The sequence below is a fragment of the Heptranchias perlo genome, chromosome 29 (assembly GCF_035084215.1).
Source record: "Heptranchias perlo isolate sHepPer1 chromosome 29, sHepPer1.hap1, whole genome shotgun sequence".
Taxonomy (NCBI): domain Eukaryota; kingdom Metazoa; phylum Chordata; class Chondrichthyes; order Hexanchiformes; family Hexanchidae; genus Heptranchias; species Heptranchias perlo.
In genome coordinates this window covers 36258748-36283642 of record NC_090353.1, presented here as the reverse complement: position 1 = coordinate 36283642, position 24895 = coordinate 36258748, and the positions used below count along the sequence as shown (strand labels likewise).

The window sequence follows — 24895 nt, the reverse complement described above, 5'->3', positions numbered from 1 at the left end:
TTCCCGCTCTCTTCCCATACCCCTTGATGCCTTTTGTGTCTAGAAATCTATCTAGCTCCTTCTTAAATATATTCAGTGACTTGGCCTCCACCGCCTTCTGTGGTAGAGAATTCCACAGGTTCACTACCCTCTGAATGAAGAAATTTCTCCTCATCTCAGTCATAAATGCCCTACCCCATATCCTGAGACTGGACCCCCCCTCGTTCTGGACCCCCCCAGCCAGGGGAAACATCCTCCCTGCATCAGGTCTGTCCAGCCCTGTCAGAATTTTACATGTTTCAATGAGATCCCCTCTCATTCTTCTAAACTCAAGTGAATACAGGCCGAGTCTCTCCCCATACGACAGTCCTGCCATCCCAGGGATCGACAATTGTAAACAATTTTACAACACCAAGTTATAGTCCAGCAATTTTATTTTAAATTCACAAGCTTTCGGAGGCTTCCTCCTTCCTCAGGTGAATGTTGTGGAAATGAAATCCAATTTCATTTCCACAACATTCACCTGAGGAAGGAGGAAGCCTCCGAAAGCTTGTGAATTTAAAATAAAATTGCTGGACTATAACTTGGTGTTGTAAAATTGTTTGCAATTGTCAACCCCAGTCCATCACCGGCATCTCCACATCATCTCAGGGATCAGTCTGGTGAACCTTCGCTGCACTCCCTCTATGGCAAGTATATCCTTTCCTAGGTAAGGAGACCAAAACTGCACACAATACTCCAGATGTGGTCTCACCAAGGCCCTGTATAACTGCAGTAAGACATCCTTGCTCCTGTACTCAAATCCTCTTGCAATGAAGGCCAACATAGCATTTGCCTTCCTAACTGCTTGCTGCACCTGCATGTTTGCTTTCAAAAGTACATAGTTGGTTTTGAAGTGCTTTGGTACGTCTTGAGGTCCAACGAACAAAAATGCCTTGTAAAACTGAGTAAACGAATATCAGGGCGTGAATATCATTTTGGTTTTAATTGTCCAAGCTCAACAGACTGAAACATGAGCACCTATTGTTCTCCAGGAGCTGGTTTGACTACAGCGATTCATCGATAAGCGAGAGAGGTTGAGGGACTGACGTACTGGTGTCAACTTTCCGCATCATTTTACACTGATCATCAGTACCAGCTAGAACCTGATACCACTAGTGTTACATTCTGTACTGTGTGTGCCTCCCTTCTTCACTGCTTGTGGCTCCAATTTTATTTTCCTTCCTGCTCTCAACCCTTGAGCCATGGAACTACTGAACCCAAGTGGGTTACAGCAGGTACAGCAGGGGTTTGATACAGAGTAAAGCTCCCTCTACACTGTCCCATCAAACACTCCCAGGGCAGGTACAGCACGGGTTAGATACAGAGTAAAGCTCCCTCGACACTGTCCCATCAAACACTCCCAGGGAAGGTATAGGGTTAGATATAGAGTGAAGCTCCCTCTACACTGTCCCAGTATCAAAATACGTGCAGCCTTTGTGCTCTGAACTCCTGCCCACTGGGACAAGACTCCCCGATCCCTCAGCAGTGAGCAGGAGGAGCCGTCTTTCCTCCCATCTGGATTAGAGTCCAAGGGCGCTAAATTGGGCCGTGTAGCGCCCGTTGTTTCGGCGATACACGGCCTCTCTGACATCCATGATGGCGTCTTGGATGCGCACCCACGTTTCCTGCGTGATGTGCGCCAGACGCCATCTTGGTATAGGAGTTTGCGCAGGCGCAGATAACGAACGCTGGAATCATGTAAAGTGGGGAGAAAATGGCTTCAATCAGTGTGCAACGCTCATTTAAAGTGATAGACACCATTTTGGGACTTGACGCTTAACTCAATGAACAGTCTTAACCCCGACCATCTGAACGTGTCTTAAAGTGCCTGGAGGACCCCCACCAGTACTATTTAAAGGGACCATGCAGGATTTACAGGTTAGTGGCTGGATTATTGCCTCTGGCTGCTGAGATATTTGTAACTGTTTTGGAGGTCTCCTAGACTTTAATACTAGGACGCGGGGACATAGCCTAACATTTAGAGCAAGGATGTGCAGGAGTGAAGTTAGGAAATGCTTCTACACGCAAAGGGTGGGAGACGTTTGGAACGCTGTTCTGCAGGCGGCAGTTGATGCTAGCTCACTTGTGAATGTTAAATCTGAGATTGATAGATTCCTGTGAACCAAGGGTATTAAGGGTTATGGGGCTAAGATGGGTATATGGAGTTAGGTCACAGGTCCACCATGATCTTATTGAATGGTGGAACAGACTCGAGGGGCTAAATGGCACGGCCACTTCCTGCCTCTTGATATGCGCCACCTTCTCCTGCAAGAAAGCGGGACGTGTGCCTGGGTGATATGCCTGTCATAGTTGCATAGCTGCCAGTGTGTGTGGCCTGTGAGTTGTGGGTGGGCGGCTTGAAACAGTGGTAATGTGTAAGGGTGAGACGAAGCATCTGATTGGAAGATTTGAGTACTGATGGAAAGAGTTTATTGGTCTGTGGGTGATGGGGGTGCAGTGTGTGGTGCAGTTGGTAGGAGACGTCACTTGACAGTTGACCTCACTCACCTTGACCACTCATGTCAAAGCATTGAACTTCTTCCTGCACTGCATCCATGTTCATGGTGCTGTGCTCCTGATATTGACTTCGTTCCCGCTGCCTCCCACTGTCTTTTGGGTAGATATCTGGAGAGCCTCTTGCTCCCTCCTCCCCCCTGCGGATATAGGATGTCCCTCCTTCTGTCCTCCTCTTGCACCAAGGCTTCTAATGCATCAGCAGAGAACCTTGGTGCATTTCAGATCGGCAGATTGGTGAGGTCTGGCGTGCAGCTTGGAGGATGTGGGATTTAGTAGTGCGCAACCTTTATTCAATGTTTTAACATAACTCATCAAAGTGTAAACATAGGGATGGGACCTGCACCTGTGTTTTACATGTGCGATGTCTGACCTCTGTTCAGACTCCATGCAGACTGTTATTTTCTGCAAATAACAGGTACCAGCTACCTTTAAGAGATTTCGAAGACTCATCCTCCCTTTAAGAGATTGAGCTCCCTCTGGTGTTGGAAAGTGCGAATTGCATTGATTCCAGGTGCAAGGCCCGGAAAGGAACGCCCATTGCAGGTAAGTGCTCCCTTGGGTCCAAACTTGCATCCTGCCTGTGCAGGGTCCATTGGGCACATCGCGCTACCACTGCCCAAAACGGGCCCTTATCGAATTTTTCACCCCAAGTGTCAGAGACATACATGCCCCACCATTGAAGTCTGGTCTGTGTTTCCCTGCACAAGATCAGAAAAGACCAGGCTCATCTCTCCCCCTCCCCTCAGTCCCTCTCCTACCTGTGTGCTCCCACTAATAGACCAGGTCCCAACTCCCCTCACGGCCATTTCTGGCACTAATGGGTGTGGCTCTGGCTGCCAGGGCGAAGATTCTGTGGGACCTCGAAGTCCGCTGATGGTGACAGTGTCCAAAACCATTCCCTTCATGCTGGGAGCGGGACTGAGAGGATAGGGGCCTGGTTCATTTGCAGCAGGATCGAGAGTGCTGAACCTTAATAAATCACTGGTTAGGCCTCAGCTCTGGAGTATTGGGTCCAATTCTGGGCACCGCACTTTAGGAAGGATGTCAAGGCCTTGGAGACGGTGCAGAAGAGATTTACTAGAATGAAAATTCAGTTATGTGGAGAGACTGGAGAAGCCGGGATTGTTCTCCTTAGAGCAGAGAAGGTTAAGGGGAGATTTAATCGAGGTGTTCAAAATCATGAGGGGTTTTGATAGAGTAAATAAGGAGAAACTGTTTCCACTGGCAGGAGGGTCGGTAACCAGGGGACACAGATTTAAGGTAATTGGCAAAAGAACCAGAGGGGAGATGAGGAGAATTTTTTTTTAAGCAGCGAGTTGTTATGATCTGGAATTCGCTGCCTGAAAGGGCGGTGGAAGCAGATTAAATAGTAACTTTCAAAAGGGAATTGGATAAATACTTGAAAAGGAAAAATTTTCAGGGCTCTGGGGAAAGAGCGGGAGGACTGGGGCTAATTGAATAGATCTTTCAAAGAGCGGGCACGGGCCAGTGGGCCTTCTGTGCAGTATGATTCTAAGTTAAAACCGGTGCTTTGGGATGGGGAAAGCAAAGAGATTGCCGACGTAAGCCAAGAATAACTGGAGAGGGAGAGTGTCAGCGTTAACTGAGAGGGAGCAGGGAGAGAGCATTAACTGAGAGGGAGCAGGGAGAGAGCATTAACGCAGAGGGAGCGGGGAGAGAGCATTAACGGAGAGGGAGCGGGGAGAGAGCATTAACTGAGAGGGAGCGGGGAGAGACAGCATTAATGGAGAGGGAGCGGGGAGAGAGCATTAACTGAGAGGGAGCGGGGAGAGAGCATTAACTGAGGGAGTGGGGAGAGACAGCATTAACGGAGAGGGAGCGGGGAGGGAGCATTAACTGAGAGGGAGCGGGGAGAGACAGCATTAACTGGGAGGGAGCGGGGAGAGAGCATTAATGGAGAGGGAGCGGGGAGAGAGCATTAACGGAGAGGGAGCGGGGAGAGAGCATTAACTGAGGGAGTGGGGAGAGACAGCATTAACTGGGAGGGAGCGGGGAGAGAGCATTAATGGAGAGGGAGCGGGGAGAGAGCATTAACGGAGAGGGAGCGGGGAGAGACAGCATTAACTGAGGGAGTGGGGAGAGAGCATTAACTGAGAGGGAGCGGGGAGAGACAGCATTAATGGAGAGGGAGCGGGGAGAGAGCATTAACGGAGAGGGAGCGGGGAGAGAGCATTAACTGAGGGAGTGGGGAGAGACAGCATTAACGGAGAGGGAGCGGGGAGGGAGCATTAACTGAGAGGGAGCGGGGAGAGAGCATTAACTGAGAGGGAGCGGGGAGAGAGCATTAACTGAGAGGGAGCGGGGAGAGACAGCATTAATGGAGAGGGAGCGGGGAGAGAGCATTAACGGAGAGGGAGCGGGGAGAGACAGCATTAATGGAGAGGGAGCGGGGAGAGAGCATTAACGGAGAGGGAGCGGGGAGAGAGCATTAACTGAGAGGGAGCGGGGAGAGAGCATTAACTGAGAGGGAGCGGGGAGAGAGCATTAACGGAGAGGGAGCGGGGAGAGAGCATTAACTGAGGGAGTGGGGAGAGACAGCATTAACTGGGAGGGAGCGGGGAGAGAACATTAATGGAGAGGGAGCGGGGAGAGACAGCATTAACTGAGGGAGTGGGGAGAGACCATTAACGGAGAGGGAGCGGGGAGAGACAGCATTAATGGAGAGGGAGCGGGGAGAGACAGCATTAACTGAGAGGGAGCGGGGAGAGAGCATTAACGGAGAGGGAGCGGGGAGAGAGCATTAACTGAGGGAGTGGGGAGAGACCATTAACGGAGAGGGAGCGGGGAGAGACAGCATTAACTGGGAGGGAGCAGGGAAAGAGCATTAACGGAGAGGGAGAGGGGAGAGACAGCATTAATGGAGAGCGAGCGGGGAGAGACAGCATTAACTGAGAGGAACTTAAAGTAATTAATATCATTTGAGAAAAATTACTTGAGAAACTAATGGGACTAAGAGCTGAAAAATCTCCTGGACCTGATGGCCTACAACATAGGGTGCTAATAGAAGTGGCTGCAGAGATAGTGGATGCATTGGTTGTGATCTTCCAAAATGATACAAAGATGGGAGGGAAAGTAGAGAGTGAGGAGGACATAAACAACCTACAAGGGGATATAGACAGGCTGGGTGAGTGGGCGTAGATTTGGCAGATGCAATACAATATTGGAAAATGTGAGGTTATGCACTTTGGCAGGAAAAATCAGAGAGCAAGTTATTATCTTAACGGCGAGAAACTGGAAAGTACTGCAGTACAAAGGGATCTGGGGGTCCTAGTGCAAGAAAATCAAAAAGTTAGTATGCAGGCACAGCAGGTGATCAAGAAGGCCAACGGAATGTTGGCTTTTATTGCTAGGGGGATAGAATATAAAAACAGGGAGGTATTGCTGCAGTTATATAAGGTATTGGTGAGACCGCACCTGGAATACTGCATACAGTTTTGGTGTCCATACTTAAGAAAAGACATACTTGCTCTCGAGGCAGTACAAAGAAGGTTCACTCGGTTAATCCCGGGGATGAGGGGGTGGACATATGAGGAGAGGTTGAGTAGATTGGGACTCGACTCATTGGAGTTCAGAAGAATGAGAGGCGATCTTATTGAAACATATAAGATTGTGAAGGGGCTTGATCAGGTGGATGCGGTAAAGATGTTCCCAAGGATGGGTGAAACTAGAACGAGGGGGCATAATCTTAGAATAAGGGGGCTGCTCTTTCAAAACTGAGATGAGGAGAAACTTCTTCACTCAGAGGGTAGTAGGTCTGTGGAATTTGCTGCCCCAGGAAGCTGTGGAAACTACATCATTAAATAAATTTAAAACAGAAATAGACAGTTTCTTAGAAGTAAAGGGAATTAGGGGTTACGGGGAGCGGGCAGGAAATTGGACATGAATTTAAATTTGAGGTTAGGATCAGATCAGCCATGATCTTATTGAATGGCGGAGCAGGCTCGAGGGGCTGATTGGCCTACTCCTGCTCCTATTTCTTATGTTCTTAAAATACCCTAGATTCTAGAACGGTCCCAGCGGATTGGAAGGTAGCAAATGTAACCCCGCTATTCAAGAAAGGAGGGAGAGAGAAAACAGGGAACTACAGGCCAGTTAGCCTGACATCAGTCATCGGGAAAATGCTGGAATCCATTATTAATGAAGTGGTTACAGGGCACTTAGAAAATCATAATATGATTCGGCAGAGTCAACATGGTTTTATGAAAGGAAAATCATGTTTTACAAACCTATTAGAGTTTTTTGAGGATGTAACTAGCAGGGTACATAAAGGGGAACCAGTGGATGTCGTATATTTGGATTTTCAAAAGGCATTCGATAAGGTGCCATATAATAGGTTGTTATGCAAGATAAGGGCTCATGGGGTTGGGGTAACATATTAGCATGGATAGAGGATTGGTTAACGGACAGAAAATAGAGAGTAGGGATAAAAGGGTCATTTTCAGGTTGGCAGGCTGTAACTAGTGGGGTACCGCAAGGATCAGTGCTATTTATAATCTATATTAATGACTTAGATAAAGGGACCAAGTGTAATGTATCCAAGTTTGCTGACGATACAAAGCTAGGTGGGAAAGTAAGCTGTGAGGAAGACACAAAGAGTCTGCAAAGGGATATAGACAGGTTAATAGAGTGGGCAAGAAGGTGGCAGATGGAGTATAATGTGGGGAAATGTGAGGTTATTCACTTTGGTAGGAAGAATAGAAAAACAGAATATTTTTTAAATGGTGGGAAACCATTAAATGTTGGTGTTTAGAGGGATTTGGGTGTCCTTGTACAAGGAACACAGAAAGTTAACATGCAGGTACAGCAAGCAATTGGGGAGGCAAATGGCATGTTGGCCTTTATTGCAAGGGGGTTGGAGTACAAGAGTAAGGAAGTCTTTCTACAGTTGTACAGGACTTTGGTGAGACCTCACCTGGAGTACTGCGTACAGTTTTGTTCTCCTTATCTAAGGAAGGATATACATGTCTTAGAGGTGATGCAGCGAAGGTTCACTAGATTAATTCCTGGGATGAGAGGGTTGTCCTATGAGGAGAGATTGAGTAGAATGGGCCTATACTCTCTCGAGTTCAGAAGAATGAGAGGTGATCTCATTGAAACATATAAGATTATGAGGGAACTTGACAGGGTAGAGGCTGAGAGATTGTTTGCCATGGCTGGAGAGTCTAGAACTAGGGGTCATAGTCTCAGGATAAGGGGTCGGCCATTTAAGACTGAGATGAGGAGGAATTTCTTCACTCAGAGGGTTGTGAATCTTTGGAATTCTCTACCCCAGAGGGCTGCGGATGCTGAGTCATTGAGTATATTCAAGGCTGAGATAGACAGATTTCTGGACTCTAGGGGAATCAAGGGATACGGGGATCGGGCAAGAAAGTGGAGTTGAGGTTGAAGATCAGCCATGATCTGATGGAATGGGAAAGCAGGCTCGAGGGGCCGTGTGGCCGACTCCTGCTCCTATTTCTTATGTTCGTATGTTAAGGCTACGGACCAAGAGCTGGAAAGTGAGGTTAGGCTGGTTAGCTCTTTTTCGACCGGCACAGACACGATGGGCAGAATAGTCTCCTCCTGTGCCATAAATAGCAGAGATGGACAGCATTAACTGAGGGGGAGCGGGGAGTGACAGCATTAACTGAGGGGGAGCGGGGAGTGACAGCATTAACTGAGGGGGAGCGGGGAGTGACAGCATTAACTGAGGGGGAGCAGGGAGTGACAGCATTAACTGAGGGGGAGCGGGGAGTGACAGCATTAACTGAGGGGGAGCGGGGAGTGACAGCATTAACTGAGGGGGAGCGGGGAGTGACAGCATTAACTGAGGGGGAGCGGGGAGTGACAGCATTAACTGAGGGGGAGCGGGGAGTGTCAGCATTAACTGAGGGGGAGCGGGGAGTGTCAGCATTAACTGAGGGGGAGCGGGGAGTGTCAGCATTAACTGAGGGGGAGCGGGGAGTGACAGCATTAACTGAGGGGGAGCGGGGAGAGAGCATTAACTGAGGGGGAGCGGGGAGAGAGCATTAACTGAGGGGGAGCGGGGAGAGAGCATTAACTGAGAGGGAGCGGGGAGTGAGCATTAACTGAGGGGGAGCGGGGAGAGAGCATTAACGGAGAGGGAGCGGGGAGAGAGCATTAACGGAGAGGGAGCAGGGAGAGAGCATTAACTGAGGGGGAGCGGGGAGAGAGCATTAACTGAGGGGGAGCGGGGAGAGAGCATTAACTGAGAGGGAGCGGGGAGGGAGCATTAACTGAGGGGGAGCGGGGAGAGAGCATTAACGGAGAGGGAGCGGGGAGAGAGCATTAACTGAGGGGGAGCGGGGAGAGAGCATTAACTGAGAGGGAGCGGGGAGAGAGCATTAACTGAGGGGGAGCGGGGAGAGAGCATTAACTGAGAGGGAGCGGGGAGAGAGCATTAACTGAGAGGGAGCGGGGAGAGAGCATTAACTGAGAGGGAGCGGGGAGAGAGCATTAACTGAGGGGGAGCGGGGAGAGAGCATTAACTGAGAGGGAGCGGGGAGAGAGCATTCCTGTTGAATTGAGGGGGGAGGAGAATACAAGTCAAGGCATGTTGGGTAAAAGTACAGTTTAAGTTACAAAGCTCATGGAACTATTTGTTCTCACGTGGCACAAGCCCTATAATCACAGCTGGTCTTAAGTTGTCAGTCTTTTTTAATCCGCTGGTCAGCTTTTGCTTGTTTTCTTAGTTGACCTGCATGAAAGAGGTGAAAGGTCAACAAGTAAACCCACAGGTGTAACACACGCCTATTATTTACAGAAATTAAATATGCCGATTATCTGAGAGATTAGTTGCATTCCCCAATTCCCGGGTTACTTACCAATCCAGTATTCCTTGTTTGAATAAGGACACTCCCTTCCACACAAGCGGTGTCACCTCATACAAGTTCCTGCACGCTCTCTCGCTATGTTTAGAAGCCTAGCGACATGCAGTTACAAGTTCTGTGACGTCATTGTGATATTGATACTAGCACCATTGACATCAGTCGTGTCTCCATTGATTGTTCCCATCTGCCTTCATTTTTTGGTTTTGTCCCTCGAGATCTCTGCGCTCCTCCAATTCTGGCCTCTTGCGAATCCCTGATTTTATTCGCTCCACCATTGGCGGCCGTGCCTTTAGCTGCCTCGGCCCTAAGCTCTGGAATTCCCTCCTTAAACCTCCCCGCCTCTCTCTCCTCCTTTAAGATGCTCCTTAAAACCTACCTCTTTGACCAAGCTTTTGATCACCTGTCCTAATATCTCCTTTTGTGGCTCGTTCTCAAATTTTGTTTGATAATCGCTCCTGTGAAGCGCCTTGGGACGTTTTACTACGTTAAAGGTGCTATATAAATGCAAGTTGTTGATGTAGTTGTTTAAAAGTTGCATAGATCATTGTCCACCATTTCTTGTTCAGCTTTTGTCTGAGGCCCTCTGACCACCTGGCACCATTGTCTCTCCTGTGCAGTCTACGGTCTCCACTGGTTTCCAGTCGCTGTTTAGAGTCATAGAGTCATAGAGTTATACAGCACGGATAGAGGCCCTTCGGCCCATCGTGTCCGCGCCGGCCATCAGCCCTGTCTACTCTAATCCCATATTCCAGCATTTGGTCCGTAGCCTTGTATGCTATGGCATTTCAAGTGCTCATCCAAATACTTCTTGAATGTTGTGAGGGTTCCTGCCTCCACAACCCTTTCAGGCAGTGAGTTCCAGACTCCAACCACCCTCTGGGTGAAAAAGTTCTTTCTCAAATCCCCTCTAAACCTCCCGCCTTTTACCTTGAATCTATGTCCCCTTGTTATAGAACCCTCAACGAAGGGAAAAAGCTCCTTAGTATCCATCCTATCTGTGCCCCTCATAATTTTGTACACCTCAATCATGTCCCCCCTCAGCCTCCTCTGCTCCAAGGAAAACAAACCCAATCTTCCCAGTCTCTCTTCATAGCTGAAGCGCTCCAGCCCTGGTAACATCCTGGTGAATCTCCTCTGCACCCTCTCCAAAGCGATCACATCCTTCCTGTAGTGTGGCGACCAGAACTGCACACAGTACTCCAGCTGTGGCCTAACCAGTGTTTTATACAGCTCCATCATAACCTCCTTGCTCTTATATTCTATGCCTCGGCTAATAAAGGCAAGTATCCCATATGCCTTCTTTACCACCTTATCTACCTGTTCCGCCGCCTTCAGGGATCTGTGAACTTGCACACCAAGATCCCTCTGACCCTCTGTCTTGCCTCTTTCTTTGAGGCCAATTGAAAATTTCAAAACTGAGATTGATGGTGTTCTGTATTAAGGGTTATGCAACCAAGGCAGGCGGATGGAATTAAATTACAAATCAGCTAATTGAATGGCAGAACAGACTCGAGGGGCTGAATGGCCTCCTCCTGTTCCTATGATAGAATCAAACCCATCTTCAAAAACAAATGGCCATTGAGTATTTGGGCAGTCTGGGGTAGACATTGTGCCCGTTTTATGGGTGTTAAATGGGCGCAACTGGGCCCAATCCTCGGGGACCAACATTCCAATCCCCCAAGGACGCCTGAAAAATGTCCGACCCAAAATTGGATGTGTCCCCAACCGGTGATCCTCAAAGAGACCGTTAGCCCTCGCTCTCTAGGCTCACACCTGATGAATGGGGTACTGGAGGATACCCTTCAACTCGGGGAGCCCGGACCCCAGCGAGAGTCGGCACCTTCAGTAGAGGAGGGGAGAAAACTGGGGGAAAAGAAACTGAGGGAGAAAAATTCAATTGAACTGAACGCAGTGGAATGGAGCTCCCCGAGTCTGTGGTGACGAGGATATGTTGAACATTCTTTGTTCCAGTCCCACACAGATCCGCTCCCTGATCTCTTCTTGTGGTACACAGATGACTGTGTCACTGCTGCTTCCTGTTCCTGCGCTAAGCTAGACAGTTTCATTAAGTTTGCTTCTACCCCTCTTTTACCTTTACGTGGTCCAACGCAGACTCTTCCCTTCCCTTCTTGGAGCTCTCTATCTCCGACTCTGAGGAGAGACTGTCCATTGACATCTACTACAAGCCCGGCGGCCCCCTCGATTATATCTCTTCCCACCCCGCTTCCTGTAAGAATCACAGAATCAATACAGCTCAGAAGGAGGCCATTTGGTCCATCGTGCCTGTGCTGGCTCTTTGAAAGAGCTATCCAATTAGTCCCACTCCTCTGCCCTTTCCCCTCAGCCCTGCAAATTTCTCCCCTTCAAGTATTTATCCAATTCCCTTTTGAAAGTTACTATTTAATCTGCTTCCACCGCCCTTTCAGGCAGCGCATTCCAGATCAGAAAAACTCGCTGTGTAAAAAAATTTCTCCTCATCTCCCCTCTGGTTCTTTTGCCAATTACCTTGAATCTGTGTCCTCTGGTTACCGACCCTCCTGCCAATGGAAACAGTTTCTCCCTATCTATTCTATCAAAACCTCTAAATGATTTTGAACGCCTCTATTAAATCCCCCTCAACCTTCTCTGCTCTAAGGAGAACATTCCCAGCTTCTCCAGTCAAGAATGTAAATAGCAGAGGATTCTATTCCCTTCTCCCAGTTTCTCCGTCTCCATTGTAACTGCCATGACGCTATAATTCTCCACAGATGCTGCCTGACCTGCTGAGTCCTTCCATCATTTTCTGTTTTTATTTTATAGTTAAGCTTGTTTGTTTGTTTATTCCAATCTAGTGGTTTTGATATGACTGCTTGGCTTGCTAGGCCACTTCAGAGGGCAGTTCAGAGTCATCCAGGTTGGTGTGGGACTGGAGTCACATTCAGTGCCAGACTGGGTAAGGATCCTGTTTTCTTACCCATCAGGATTTCCCTTCCTCTCCTAAAGACACTTAGGAATACTAGCAACAGGAGGAGGCCATTCAGCCCCTCGAGCTTGTTCCGCCATTCAGTTAGATCATGGCTGATCTGTACCCCAACCGTATTTACCCACCTTGGCTCCATACCCCTCGATACCCTTACCCAACAAAGATCGACCGACCTCGGTCTTGAAAGCTTCAGTTGACCCCCAGCATCCACAGCCTTTTGTGGGAGAGAGTCCCAGATTTCCACTACTCTTTGTGTGAAAAAGTGCTTCCTGATTTCACTCCTGAACGGCCTGGCAGCCGGAGCCCTGGACTGATTATCCTCCTTTCCCTAGTCCAAAATCAAAAGAAAAGAACTTGCGTTTATAGAGCGCCTTTCACGACCTCAGGACGTCCCAAAGCGCTTTACAGTCAATAAAATACTTTTGAAGTGTAGCCACTGTTGTAATGTAGGAAACATGGCTGCCAATTTGCGCACAGCAAGATCCCACAAACAGCGATGTGATAATGAGCAGATAAACTGTTTTAGTGATGTTGGCTAGGACACCAGGGCAAACTCCCCTGCTCTTCTTCAAATAGTGGCCGTGGGATCTTTTACATCCACCTGCGAGGGCAGACGGGGCCTCGGTTTAACGTCTCATCCAACAGCGCAGCGCTCCCTCACTGCTGCACTGATTTTGTGCTCAGGTTGGAGTGGGACTTGAACCTATAACTTTCTGGACTCAGCGGCGAGAATGCTACCCACTGAGCCACAGCTGACACTTGAGGTCAAGGTCAGCCCTCCAGCTGAAGCCTGGGCTTAAGTTCCGTGACCTCAGCCCAGGGTGGGGATTGGAACTTGGCATTCTCACAGTCTCTGTCAACAGCTGAAAGGGTTAACGTTAATAGGGACCTCGCACATTCTCCGCTTACATTCTTTTTCTCTCTTTGAACAAACATTTCCTTATCACTGGAAAGTTATGCTATGGGCTAGTCAATGGAAAAGAATCCTCTGGTGTTATATTTAGCTACTCAAAGGCACATCGTTCCTTTAGAAAATGGTAGGGTTAAGTAAAGCTCGAAATCCCACAGTGCCTCTCCTTCCCCCACCCCACCCCCCACCCCAGTCAATCCTGATCGAGCTGAAGCATTGCGTCCATAACCCCAGGGCTGATTCAGCCTGTGAGAGGAGAGTGGTGTCAATTTTCTCTTTTCCCTCCCCGTCAGTGAAATGCAAATTCAAGCCTGGTACAGCCCAACGAGCGAGCGACTGTTTTGGAAACACACTGCAATCGGCGTCCAGCGAGAGAGGCAAATTCTCTACACGCCAGCAACGCAGAGAAAGGGAGAAGGGGGGTGGGGGGAGAGAGTGAATGTTCATTCAGCCTCTCGTCGGGAAGGGGTGTGGGGGGTGAAGATGAGCAGCGCGATTTACCCGTTGGAGGGCCACACAGGGGAAAACCTGTAGCAGTCTGAGAGACCCCTGTCACTTGGGGATAGTCGAGAGAAAAAGGGAAAGGTACTCAGGCTACACTGAGGAGCACAGGTATCGAGAGCTGTGGTGGGAGGCAGGAGCGGGAGGTGATGGTGTGACGAGCGTTTCGGGTGAGAAACTGGGTGGGAACGAGGAGCAACTCCATTCATGGATTGTGCAACCTCGTCAGAAGAGAGGATTAAACACGGAGAGGATCAGAGTCTGTCTCACCACCGGGAAAATTCCACCTCCTCCCTAACTGGATGAATGTTGTCCCACCCGAAAAGCTGGACAGGACTTGTTCCCCAACGTTAAAGCTGCCCACACAGAGATAATTATCTTCTACTTTACTCTCAAGAGGTAACCACGAGGGGGACATCAGGAGACATTTTTCGGAGTGATTATTCAAAAGGAAGGTTGGGCCGGGATTCGTCCCAGGTTCTATCTCTGGGTTTGTTGGGTCCGATACTTTCCTGAGAATTCCAAGTATTGCAGGCGAGCGGTCACTGAAAACCAGAGGAACACCAGGCATGGCCTCCACCCTATAGCCCGGAGGAATGGGCAGTTATGTATTTATTTGTGCGTGGTTGAGTTCCAGCCAGGTACGTGTTGTGCGTTGTGCCACAGGAGCAGCGATTTCTTGAGCTGCGGAAACAAAAAACTAAAAATCGCCCGGCAAACCGGTCTTTGACCATTAACTCGGAGCGTCAGTTGGGAAGTGGGAGCAGAGAAAGGAGCAGCCGATCAGCAGCCGAGTCCCGCAGGAGAGAAACATTTGCAGATGATTCCATGGCTGGCGCTCCCATCTAGCACGCGCCCGACTCCCAGCGAAACGAGACCAGGACAGCTCGGGGAGGAAGATGGCGAAATTTAGCCGGTTTGGTTTTTGAGGAGCGAAAAGTCGGGGGGTGGGGTGGGGGCGACGACTCCCAGAAACAATTTGGGAGATGGAGATCGTGGATCACAGGGAGCGTCTGAGACGCATTCAATTCAATCACTCTCCCAGTCGCAGACACTCGTGGATTTGGTGAGTAACGGGGAGGGAAGTTAAATGAGGAGGGGGAGTGAAAGCTGAAAGGCCGTTAAAAGATTGACCTATTTATGGGGTCGGCCATGGCTCAGTGGTAGCACTCTCTCTATCCTCTTGAGTCAGAAGGTCCTGGGTTTAAGTCCCACTCCAGAGATTTGAGAACGTTACCTGGGCTGACACTCCAGTGCAGTACTGAGGCAGTGCTGCACTGTCAGAGGTGCCGTCTTTCAGATGAGATGTTAAACCAAGGCCCTATCCGCCCTCTCAGGTGGAGGTAAAAGATCCCATGGCCACTATTTGAAGAAGAGCAGGTGAGTTTCCTTGGTGTCCTGGGCTAATATTTATCCCTCAATAAAGCAGATTATCTGGTCATTATCATGCTGTTTGTGGGACCTTGCTGTGCACATACTGGCTGCTGCGTTTCCTACATTATATCAGTGCTTACAATTCAAAAAGTACTTTGGGACTTCCTGAGGTCGTGAAAGGCATGAAAGAAATGATAGTCTTTGTTTTTTTCCTGACCTTTGAAATTGTCCTGTCACTCGTCCAATGCTCTTGTAGATAAAGGGACCACCTGGTGTGGGACTGAGCTGTACAGACCCCAGGAAGGTCCTGGGGGTGGGTTCTAACCCCACTCCGGGGATGTGAGTGCATAATCCAGGCTGATACTCCCAGTGCCCGTACTGAGGGAGCGCTGCACTCTCGGAGGTGCTGTCTTTCGGATGAGACGTTAAACCGAGGCCCTGTCCGTAAGAGATCCCAAAAAAATGGGAAGAGAGGTTTCCTGGTGGCCTGGCTAAGATTTCTCCCACATCAAATACCAATCATCTCATTACTGTTTGTTGGGATCTTGCTGTGCTGTGTTTGCCTGCCTAACATCAGTCACCGCATTTCACAATGATTGATTGCGTACAGAGTGCTTTGGGACGTCTCTGAGAGATGGGATGAGGATGTACTTATCAGGAAAGACTAAACAGTCTGGGGCTCTTTTCTCTAGACAATGGAAGACTGAGGGGTGACCTGATCGAGGTCTTTAAGGTTATGAAAGGGTTTGATAGGGTAGACGTGGAAAAGATGTTTCCACTTGTGGGGGAGACCAGAACGAGGAGTCATAAATATAAGATAGTCACTAATAAATCCAATAGCGAAATCAGGAGAAACTTCTTTACCCAGAGAGTGGTGAGAATGTGGAACTCGCTCCCACATGGAGTAGTTGAGGTGAATAGTGTAGATGCATTTAAGGGGAAGCTGGATAAACACATGAGGGAGAAAGGAATAGAAGGATATGCTGATAGGGTGAGATGAAGTCGGGAGGGAGGAGGCTCGTGAGGAGCATAAACACCAGCATAGTACCAGTTGGGCCGAATGGCCTGTTTCTTTGCTGTTAACTCGATGTAAAGTCCTTTGTACAATGAGGACAGCCATGGAGGGAGGCTCGAGTCACACTCTTCAGTTGAAACAAGCTTGTGCAGCCCAATACTGACACAAAGGTAGAGGCCTACAATTCATCCCTCAGAGTAACGGAGCTGAGGTTAGTAATGTAATACACGGAAGCCCATCCTGTACATTCGCCACCTGTGTGGGATTCGCAGAACCCAGCCCGTGTACTGAGACCAGCTCCTGTACACAGGCTGTCCCCTCCCGAAACTCAGCGCAATGGAACCATGACGATCACATTGGTAATCAGGGATGACGGAGTCCATTCTTACCTCGGCCATCTAAAGCAACAGTATGCTGCTCCCCACTGCCACATCTGATTGGTTCCTAAAGCATCCCCTCATCACATGTCCCCTGTTTCCCTTCTTATCCAGGAGCCATTTGTCATCTTATAGAACCTTACAACACAGAAGGAGGCCATTCGGCCCATTGTGCTTGTGCCGGCTCTTTGAAAGAGCTATCCAATTAGTCCCACTCTCCCTGCTCTTTCCCCATAGTCCTGAAAATTTTTACTTTTCAAATATTTATCAGATTCTGTTTTGAAAGTTACTATTGAATCTGCTTCCACCGCCCTTTCAGGCAGCGCATTCCAGATCAGAACAACTCGCTGCTTAAAAACTGCTTCTTTTGCCAATTACTTTAAATCTGTGTCCTCTGGTTACCGACCCTCCTGCCAGTGGAAACAGTTTCTCCTAATTTACTCCATCAAAACCGTTCATGATTTTGAACTCCATCTATTAAATCTCCCCTTAACCTTCTCTGCTCTAAGGAGAACAATCCCAGCTTCTCCAATCTCTCCGTCTTCTGGCTCTTAAAATTCTCATCCTTGTTTTCTAATCCCTCCGTGGCCTCGCCCCTCCCAATCTCTGTAACTTCCTCCAGCCCTACAACCCTCCGAGATCTCTGCGCTCCTCCAATTCTGGCCTCTTGCGCATCCCCGATTCCCATCGCTCCAACATTGGCGGCCGTGCCTTCAGCTGCCTAGACCCTACGTTCTGGAATTCCCTCCTTAAACCTCTCTCTCCTCCTTTAAGATGCTCCATAAAACCTACCTCTTTGACCAACCATTTGGTCACCCTGTCCTAATATCTCCTTACATGGCTCGGTGTCAAATTTTGTTTGATAATCGCTCCTGTGAAGCGCCTTGTGACGTTTACATTAAAGGTTCTATATAAATGCAAGTTGTTGATGTCTGTCTGAACGCTGAATGACGAAGTGTTGCCCGGGGCTGGTAAATATATTGATCTGGAGATGAGTTGCTAATGTAACTGTGATGGATTTGGTTGGGGAGGGGTGGGGCCTGAGGTTGTCTGTGATGTGGACCGTTTGTGGCGTCAGTCACGGCAACCCCCAGGACAAGGCATCAAGTGTCCCTGTGCCTCTTAAACACGCAGGAAGGATGTGCAGGGAGACAGCTGTGGGCAGCACTCTTGCCTCTAAGCTAGAAAGTGGTGGGTTCAAACCCCACTCTAGAGACTTGACGGATATAATCCAGGCCAACTCGTCCAGTGCTGCACTGAGAGAGTGCTGCACTGTCAGAGGTGCCGTCATTCCATATCAGACGTTAAATCGCGGTCCAGTCTGCCCTTGCAAGTGGACGTAAAAGATCCCATGGCAGTATTTTGAAGAAGAGCTGTGGTGTTCTGCCCGGTGTCCTGGCCCAATATTTATCCCTCAACCAACGTCACTGAATAACAGGTTAGCTGGTCATTATCTCATTGCCGTTTGTGGGATCTTGCTGTGCGTCAATTGGCTGCCGAGTTTCTTGCATTACAACAGTGACTACACTTCAAAAGTACTTCGTTGGCTGTAAGGCGCTTTGGGATGTCCTGAGGTCGTGAAAGGTGCTATATAAATGCAAATTATTTCTTTTCTTCCTTGGCATATGTGGTGAACGTGAACAAAATTAGTGTTTAACAGAAGGGTGGAGAGTAACAGGGACTGGACTCATCTCTAAACTTCTGTCTGTTATATTAGCGAGGACTGATGGGGTAATAGTCTCCCCTGTCTTCCCTCTGTTAGATCTGGTGTGAAATCAGTTTTAACCAGTTCCTGGTGTGGTTCAGCCCAATGGTATACAAACCTGCTCCTTATTCCGCATATACCAATCGACCTGGCTTCCCACCTCTGGTGGAAAGTGGATGATGCATGAGGACAGGGTGGAGCTTGACTGCGACGCCCTCTGCAGTCGAATATCCAATTGTGGGGCCATATGGAGGTAATGGGGGGGCGGCTAACAGTGCCATTATCTCAGCATTAAGCTCGGACCTGCAGGGCCGGGGGTTTGGGGGCGAAATCACTTTAAAACGGACCTGATTTATATTTTTCTCCAACCTCTCCCTGTAGTTTGACTTACAGGGAGAGGTTGGACAGACTGGGACTTTTTTCCCTGGAGAGTAGGAGGTTAAGGGGTGATCTTATAGAAGTCTATAAAATAATGAGGGGCGTAGATAAGGTCGACAGTCAAAATCTTTTCCCAAAGGTAGGGGAGTCTATAACGAGGGGGCATAGATTTAAGGTGAGAGGGGAGAGATACAAAAGGGTCCAGAGGGGCAATTTTTTCACTCAAAGGGTGGTGAGTGTCTGGAATGAGCTGCCAGAGGCAGTAGTAGAGGCGGGTACAATTTTGTCTTTTAAAAAGCATTTGGACAGTTACATGGGTAAGATGGGTATAGAGGGATATGGGCCAAGTGCAGGCAATTGGGACTAGCTTAGTGGTATAAACTGGGCGACATGGACATGTTGGGCCGAAGGGCCTGTTTCCATGTTGTAACTTCTATGATTCTATGATTCTATGAACCAGCTCCAGAGGAAGCTCTCCCGTGATTTGAGCGTGAAGTAATCAGTGTGTTTTCTCTCTCTCCGCCTCTGAGGTCAAGTCCCCTCTGATAATCTATCATTCCCTTTCCCTACAGCGTTGATAACTGATGCGCTGAACCAGATTTCTGACCTTCTCCCGTGAGCCACATTGTTCAGCCTGTGAGCAAAGCTCCCATCAGAAATATTTGCACCCTTGACAGCTGTCTCCAGACGCATTTTTGTCATCGCTTTCTGATGATATAACCTCTCCCTTGATGTTACGATGCATCACGACTGTTGTTCCTCCTCCTGTTCAACAACAACTTGCATTTATATAGCGCCTTTAACATAGTAAAACGTCCCAAGGCGCTTCACAGGAGCGATTATCAGACAAAGATTGACACTGAACCACATAAGGAGATATTAGGACAGGTGACCAAAAGCTTTGTCAAAGAGGTAGGTTTTAAGGAGCGTCTTAAAGGAGGGGAGAGAGGCGGAGAGGTTTAGGGAGGGAATTCCAGAGCTTAGGGCCCAGGCAGCTGAAGGCACGGCCGCCAATGGTGGAGCGATTAAAATCGGGGATGGACAAGAGGCCAGAACTGGAGGAGATCTCGGAGGGTTGCAGGGCTGGAGGAGGTTTCAGAGATAGGGAGGGGCGAGGCCACGGAGGGATTGGAACACAAGGATGAGAATTATAAAATCGAGGCGTGGTCAGACCGGGAGCCAATGTAGGTCAGCCAGCTCAGAGGTGATGGGTGAACGAGACTTGGTGCGAGTTAGGATACGGGGCAGCAGAATTTTAGATGAGCTCAAGGTTATGGAGGGTGGAAGATGGGAGGCCGGTCAGGAGAGCATTGGAATAGTCAAGTCTGGAGGTAACAAAGGCATGAATGAGGGTTTCAGCAGCAGAGGAACAGCGGCGGGGCGGAGAGGGGCGATATTACGGAGGTGGAAGTAGGCGGTCTTGGTGATGGAGCGGATATGGGGTCGGAAGCTCAGCTCTGGGAGGTTGAAGATGCGAATAGTCTGGTTCGTTCAGTAACTCTCTTTAAACAAATCGATATTTATTTGTTGGGACTCCGTCCAGGTCCCCGTGATGCATTTTCACGATGGGTTCAGTGTCGGCCTGACGCGGTGGTGCCTCCGCCCTGAGTGTAAATCAGGTGTCAAAGCTCGAACCAACTCCCGAGTCAGAGTGGAGTGAAGATTCCTCCAGTTCCTGTTTCTCTTCGCTCTGGTGACAGATCCTGATTCAGGCTGCATTTACACACCCAGAGAGCGGTGAGAAGGTGGAACTCACTACCATGAGGAGTGGTTAAACAGCATAGATGCCTTTAAGGGGAAGTTCGATAATTACATGAGGGAGAAAGGAATAGAAGGATATGCTGATAGGGTGAGATGAAGTAGGGAGGGAGGAGTCTCATGGGGAGCATAAACACCGGCATGGACTTGATGGGCTGAATGGCCTGTTTCTGTGCTGTAAATTCTATGTAATTTTATGTAATTCTATATGTGAGTACAGGAGACATGTTACAGGAGCTTCCCCAGATACAGGAGCAGGATTCAAATCTCAGAACCAGCATTGTTAGACTAGAATGGACCTTTCCAATTGACTAATTGCAGAATGGTACTGGTGGCCAAAGTCCAGATCACCTGGGTTTGGGACAGAACAAGAGAAAAGATTTCAAATATCGGCCGAGACAAACCCTTTTACATCGACGCGGCTGGATTATTGCTTCTGGCTGCCGAGACATTTGTAACTGTTTTCGGAGGTCTCCTAGACTTTAATACTAGGACGCGGGGACATGGCCTAACATTTAGAGCCAGGACGTGCAGGAGTGAAGTTAGGAAATGCTTCTACACGCAAAGGGTGGGAGATGTTTGGAACGCTGTTCTGCAGGCGGCAGTTGATGCTAGCTCACTTGTGAATGTTAAATCTGAGATTGATAGATTTCTGTGAACCAAGGGTATTAAGGGATATGGGGCTAAGACGGGTATATGGAGTTAGGTCACAGGTCCACCATGATCTTATTGAATGGTGGAACAGGCTCGAGGGGCTAAATGCCACTGCCACTTGCTGCCTCCTGATATGCGCCACCTTCTCCTGCAAGAAAGCGGGACATGTGCCTGGGTGAAGTGCCTGTCATGGTTGAATAGCTAGTGTGTGTGGCTGTGAGTTGTGGGTGGGCGGCTTGAAACAGTGGTAATGTGTAAGGGTGAGAGGAAGCATCTGATTGGAAGAGTTGAGTACTGAGGGAAAGAGTTTGTTGGTATGTGGGTGATGGGGGTGCAGTGTGTGGTGCAGTTGGTAGGAGACGTCACTTGACAGTTGACCTCACTCACCTTGACCAATCATGTCAAAGCATTGAACTTCTTCCTGCACTGCATCCATGTTCATGATGCTGTGCGCCTGGCATTGACTTCGTTCCCCGCTGCCTCCCACTGCCTTGTGAGTATATGTCTGGAGGGCCTCTTGCCCCCCCCCCACTGCGGATATAGGATGTCCCCCCTTCTGTCCACCTCTTGTACCAAGGTCTCTAGTGCATCAGCAGAGAACCTTGGTGCATGCTCTCTCTCAGGCCTGGTACCAACTCAGATCGGCAGATTGGTGAGGTCTGGCGTGCAGATTGGAGGATGTGGGATTTAGTAGTGCGCAACCTTTATTCAATGTTTTAACATAACTCATCAGTGTGTAAACATAAGGATGGGATCTGCATCTGTGCTTTAAGTTTGCGATGTCTGATCTCCGTTCAGACTCTGTGCAGACAGTAGACTGTTATTTTCAGCAAATAACAGGCACCAGCTACCTTTAAGAGATTTCTAAGAAACAGCCTCCCTTTAAGAGATTGGGCTTCCCCTGGTGTTAGAAAGTGCATGATTCCACGTGCGAGGCCTGGAAAGGAACATTGATTTCAGGCGAGTCCTCGGGGGGAGGGGGGACGAAACCCGCATCCTGCCTGCGCAGGGGTCATTGGGCAGGGGGTAATGGCACCCAATAGCTACCCGCGCCCGAAAACGGCCCCGTCCAATTTTTTTCCCCCTTACTCTGTATGTACACATCAAATCCTTTAATCATTTTTAACACTTTGATGAGATCACCCCTTAATCTTCTATATTCACGAGAATATAAGCCTAGTCTATGCATAATTTAACCCTTTTAGCCTCGGTATCATTCCACTCACTCACACTTTAAACAGGGAGTGGGCCCCACTCACTCACACTTTAAACAGGGAGTGGGCCCCACTCACTCCCACTTTAAACAGGGAGTGGGCCCCACTCACTCACACTTTAAACAGAGTGGGCCCCACTCACTCACACTTTAAACAGAGTGGGCCCCACTCACTCCCACTTTAAACAGGGAGTGGGCCCCACTCACTCACACTTTAAACAGGGAGTGGGCCCCACTCACTCACACTTTAAACAGAGTGGGCGCCACTCACTCCCACTTTAAACAGAGTGGGCCCCACTCACTCACACTTTAAACAGGGAGTGGGCCCCACTCACTCACACTTTAAACAGGGAGTGGGCCCCACTCACTCACACTTTAAACAGGGAGTGGGCCCCACTCACTCACACTTTAAACAGGGAGTGGGCCCCACTCACTCACACTTTAAACAGGGAGTGGGCCCCACTCACTCACACTTTAAACAGGGAGTGGGCCCCACTCACTCACACTTTAAACAGAGTGGGCCCCACTCACTCCCACTTTAAACAGAGTGGGCCCCACTCACTCACACTTTAAACAGGGAGTGGGCCCCACTCACTCACACTTTAAACAGGGAGTGGGCCCCACTCACTCACACTTTAAACAGGGAGTGGGCCCCACTCACTCACACTTTAAACAGAGTGGGCCCCACTCACTCACACTTTAAACAGGGAGTGGGCCCCACTCACTCACACTTTAAACAGGGAGTGGGCCCCACTCACTCACACTTTAAACAGGGAGTGGGCCCCACTCACTCACACTTTAAACAGGGAGTGGGCCCCACTCACTCACACTTTAAACAGGGAGTGGGCCCCACTCACTCACACTTTAAACATGGAGTGGGCCCCACTCACTCACACTTTAAACAGGGAGTGGGCCCCACTCACTCCCACTTTAAACAGGGAGTGGGCCCCACTCCCTCACACTTTAAACAGGGAGTGGGCCCCACTCCCTCACACTTTAAACAGGGAGTGGGCCCCACTCACTCACACTTTAAACAGGAAGTGGGCCCCACTCACTCACACTTTAAACATGGAGTGGGCCCCACTCACTCACACTTTAAACAGGGAGTGGGCCCCACTCACTCCCACTTTAAACAGGGAGTGGGCCCCACTCCCTCACACTTTAAACAGGGAGTGGGCCCCACTCCCTCACACTTTAAACAGGGACACTTTAAACAGGGAGTGGGCCCCACTCACTCACACTTTAAACAGGGAGTGGGCCCCACTCACTCCCACTTTAAACAGGGAGTGGGCCCCACTCACTCACAATTTAAACAGGGAGTGGGCCCCACTCACTCACACTTTAAACAGGGAGTGGGCTCCACTCACTCACACTTTAAACATGGAGTGGGCCCCACTCACTCCCACTTTAAACAGGGAGTGGGCCCCACTCCCTCACACTTTAAACAGGGAGTGGGCCCCACTCCCTCACACTTTAAACAGGGAGTGGGCCCCACTCACTCACACTTTAAACAGGGAGTGGGCCCCACTCACTCACACTTTAAACATGGAGTGGGCCCCACTCACTCACACTTTAAACAGGGAGTGGGCCCCACTCACTCCCACTTTAAACAGGGAGTGGGCCCCACTCCCTGACACTTTAAACAGGGAGTGGGCCCCACTCCCTCACACTTTAAACAGGGACACTTTAAACAGGGAGTGGGCCCCACTCACTCACACTTTAAACAGGGAGTGGGCCCCACTCACTCCCACTTTAAACAGGGAGTGGGCCCCACTCACTCACACTTTAAACAGGGAGTGGGCCCCACTCACTCACACTTTAAACAGGGAGTGGGCTCCACTCACTCACACTTTAAACAGGGAGTGGGCCCCACTCACTCCCACTTTAAACAGGGAGTGGGCCCCACTCACTCACACTTTAAACAGGGAGTGGGCCCCACTCACTCCCACTTTAAACAGGGAGTGGGCCCCACTCTCTCACACTTTAAACAGGGAGTGGGCCCCACTCCCTCACACTTTAAACAGGGAGTGGGCCCCACTCTCTCACACTTTAAACAGGGAGTGGGCCCCACTCCCTCACACTTTAAACAGGGAGTGGGCCCCACTCTCTCACACTTTAAACAGGGAGTGGGCCCCACTCACTCACACTTTAAACAGGGAGTGGGCCCCACTCCCTCACACTTTAAACAGGGAGTGGGCCCCACTCCCTCACACTTTAAACAGGGAGTGGGCCCCACTCACTCACACTTTAAACAGGGAGTGGGCCCCACTCCCTCACACTTTAAACAGGGACACTTTAAACAGGGAGTGGGCCCCACTCACTCACACTTTAAACAGGGAGTGGGCCCCACTCACTCCCACTTTAAACAGGGAGTGGGCCCCACTCACTCCCACTTTAAACAGGGAGTGGGCCCCACTCACTCACACTTTAAACAGGGAGTGGGCCCCACTCACTCACACTTTAAACAGGGAGTGGGCTCCACTCACTCCCACTTTAAACAGGGAGTGGGCCCCACTCTCTCACACTTTAAACAGGGAGTGGGCCCCACTCACTCACACTTTAAACAGGGAGTGGGCCCCACTCCCTCACACTTTAAACAGGGAGTGGGCCCCACTCTCTCACACTTTAAACAGGGAGTGGGCCCCACTCCCTCACACTT

General features: G+C 49.5%; 1 protein-coding gene across 5 annotated transcripts in view; it reads left to right on the top strand.

Annotated features, from left to right (window-relative positions):
• Positions 1-24895, top strand: part of LOC137299633 (3',5'-cyclic-AMP phosphodiesterase 4C-like) — a 221160-nt gene that overhangs the window by 110293 nt on the left and 85972 nt on the right. The window contains exon 1 of one of the 5 annotated variants that reach the window (XM_067968544.1): positions 14724-14828. The exons of the other annotated variants lie outside the window; for them this stretch is intronic. Coding sequence (XP_067824645.1) covers positions 14749-14828 — 80 coding nt within the window. The 5' untranslated portion in view covers positions 14724-14748. Of the gene's footprint in view, positions 1-14723; positions 14829-24895 lie in introns of those variants that run through there. 5 annotated transcript variants of the gene reach the window in all.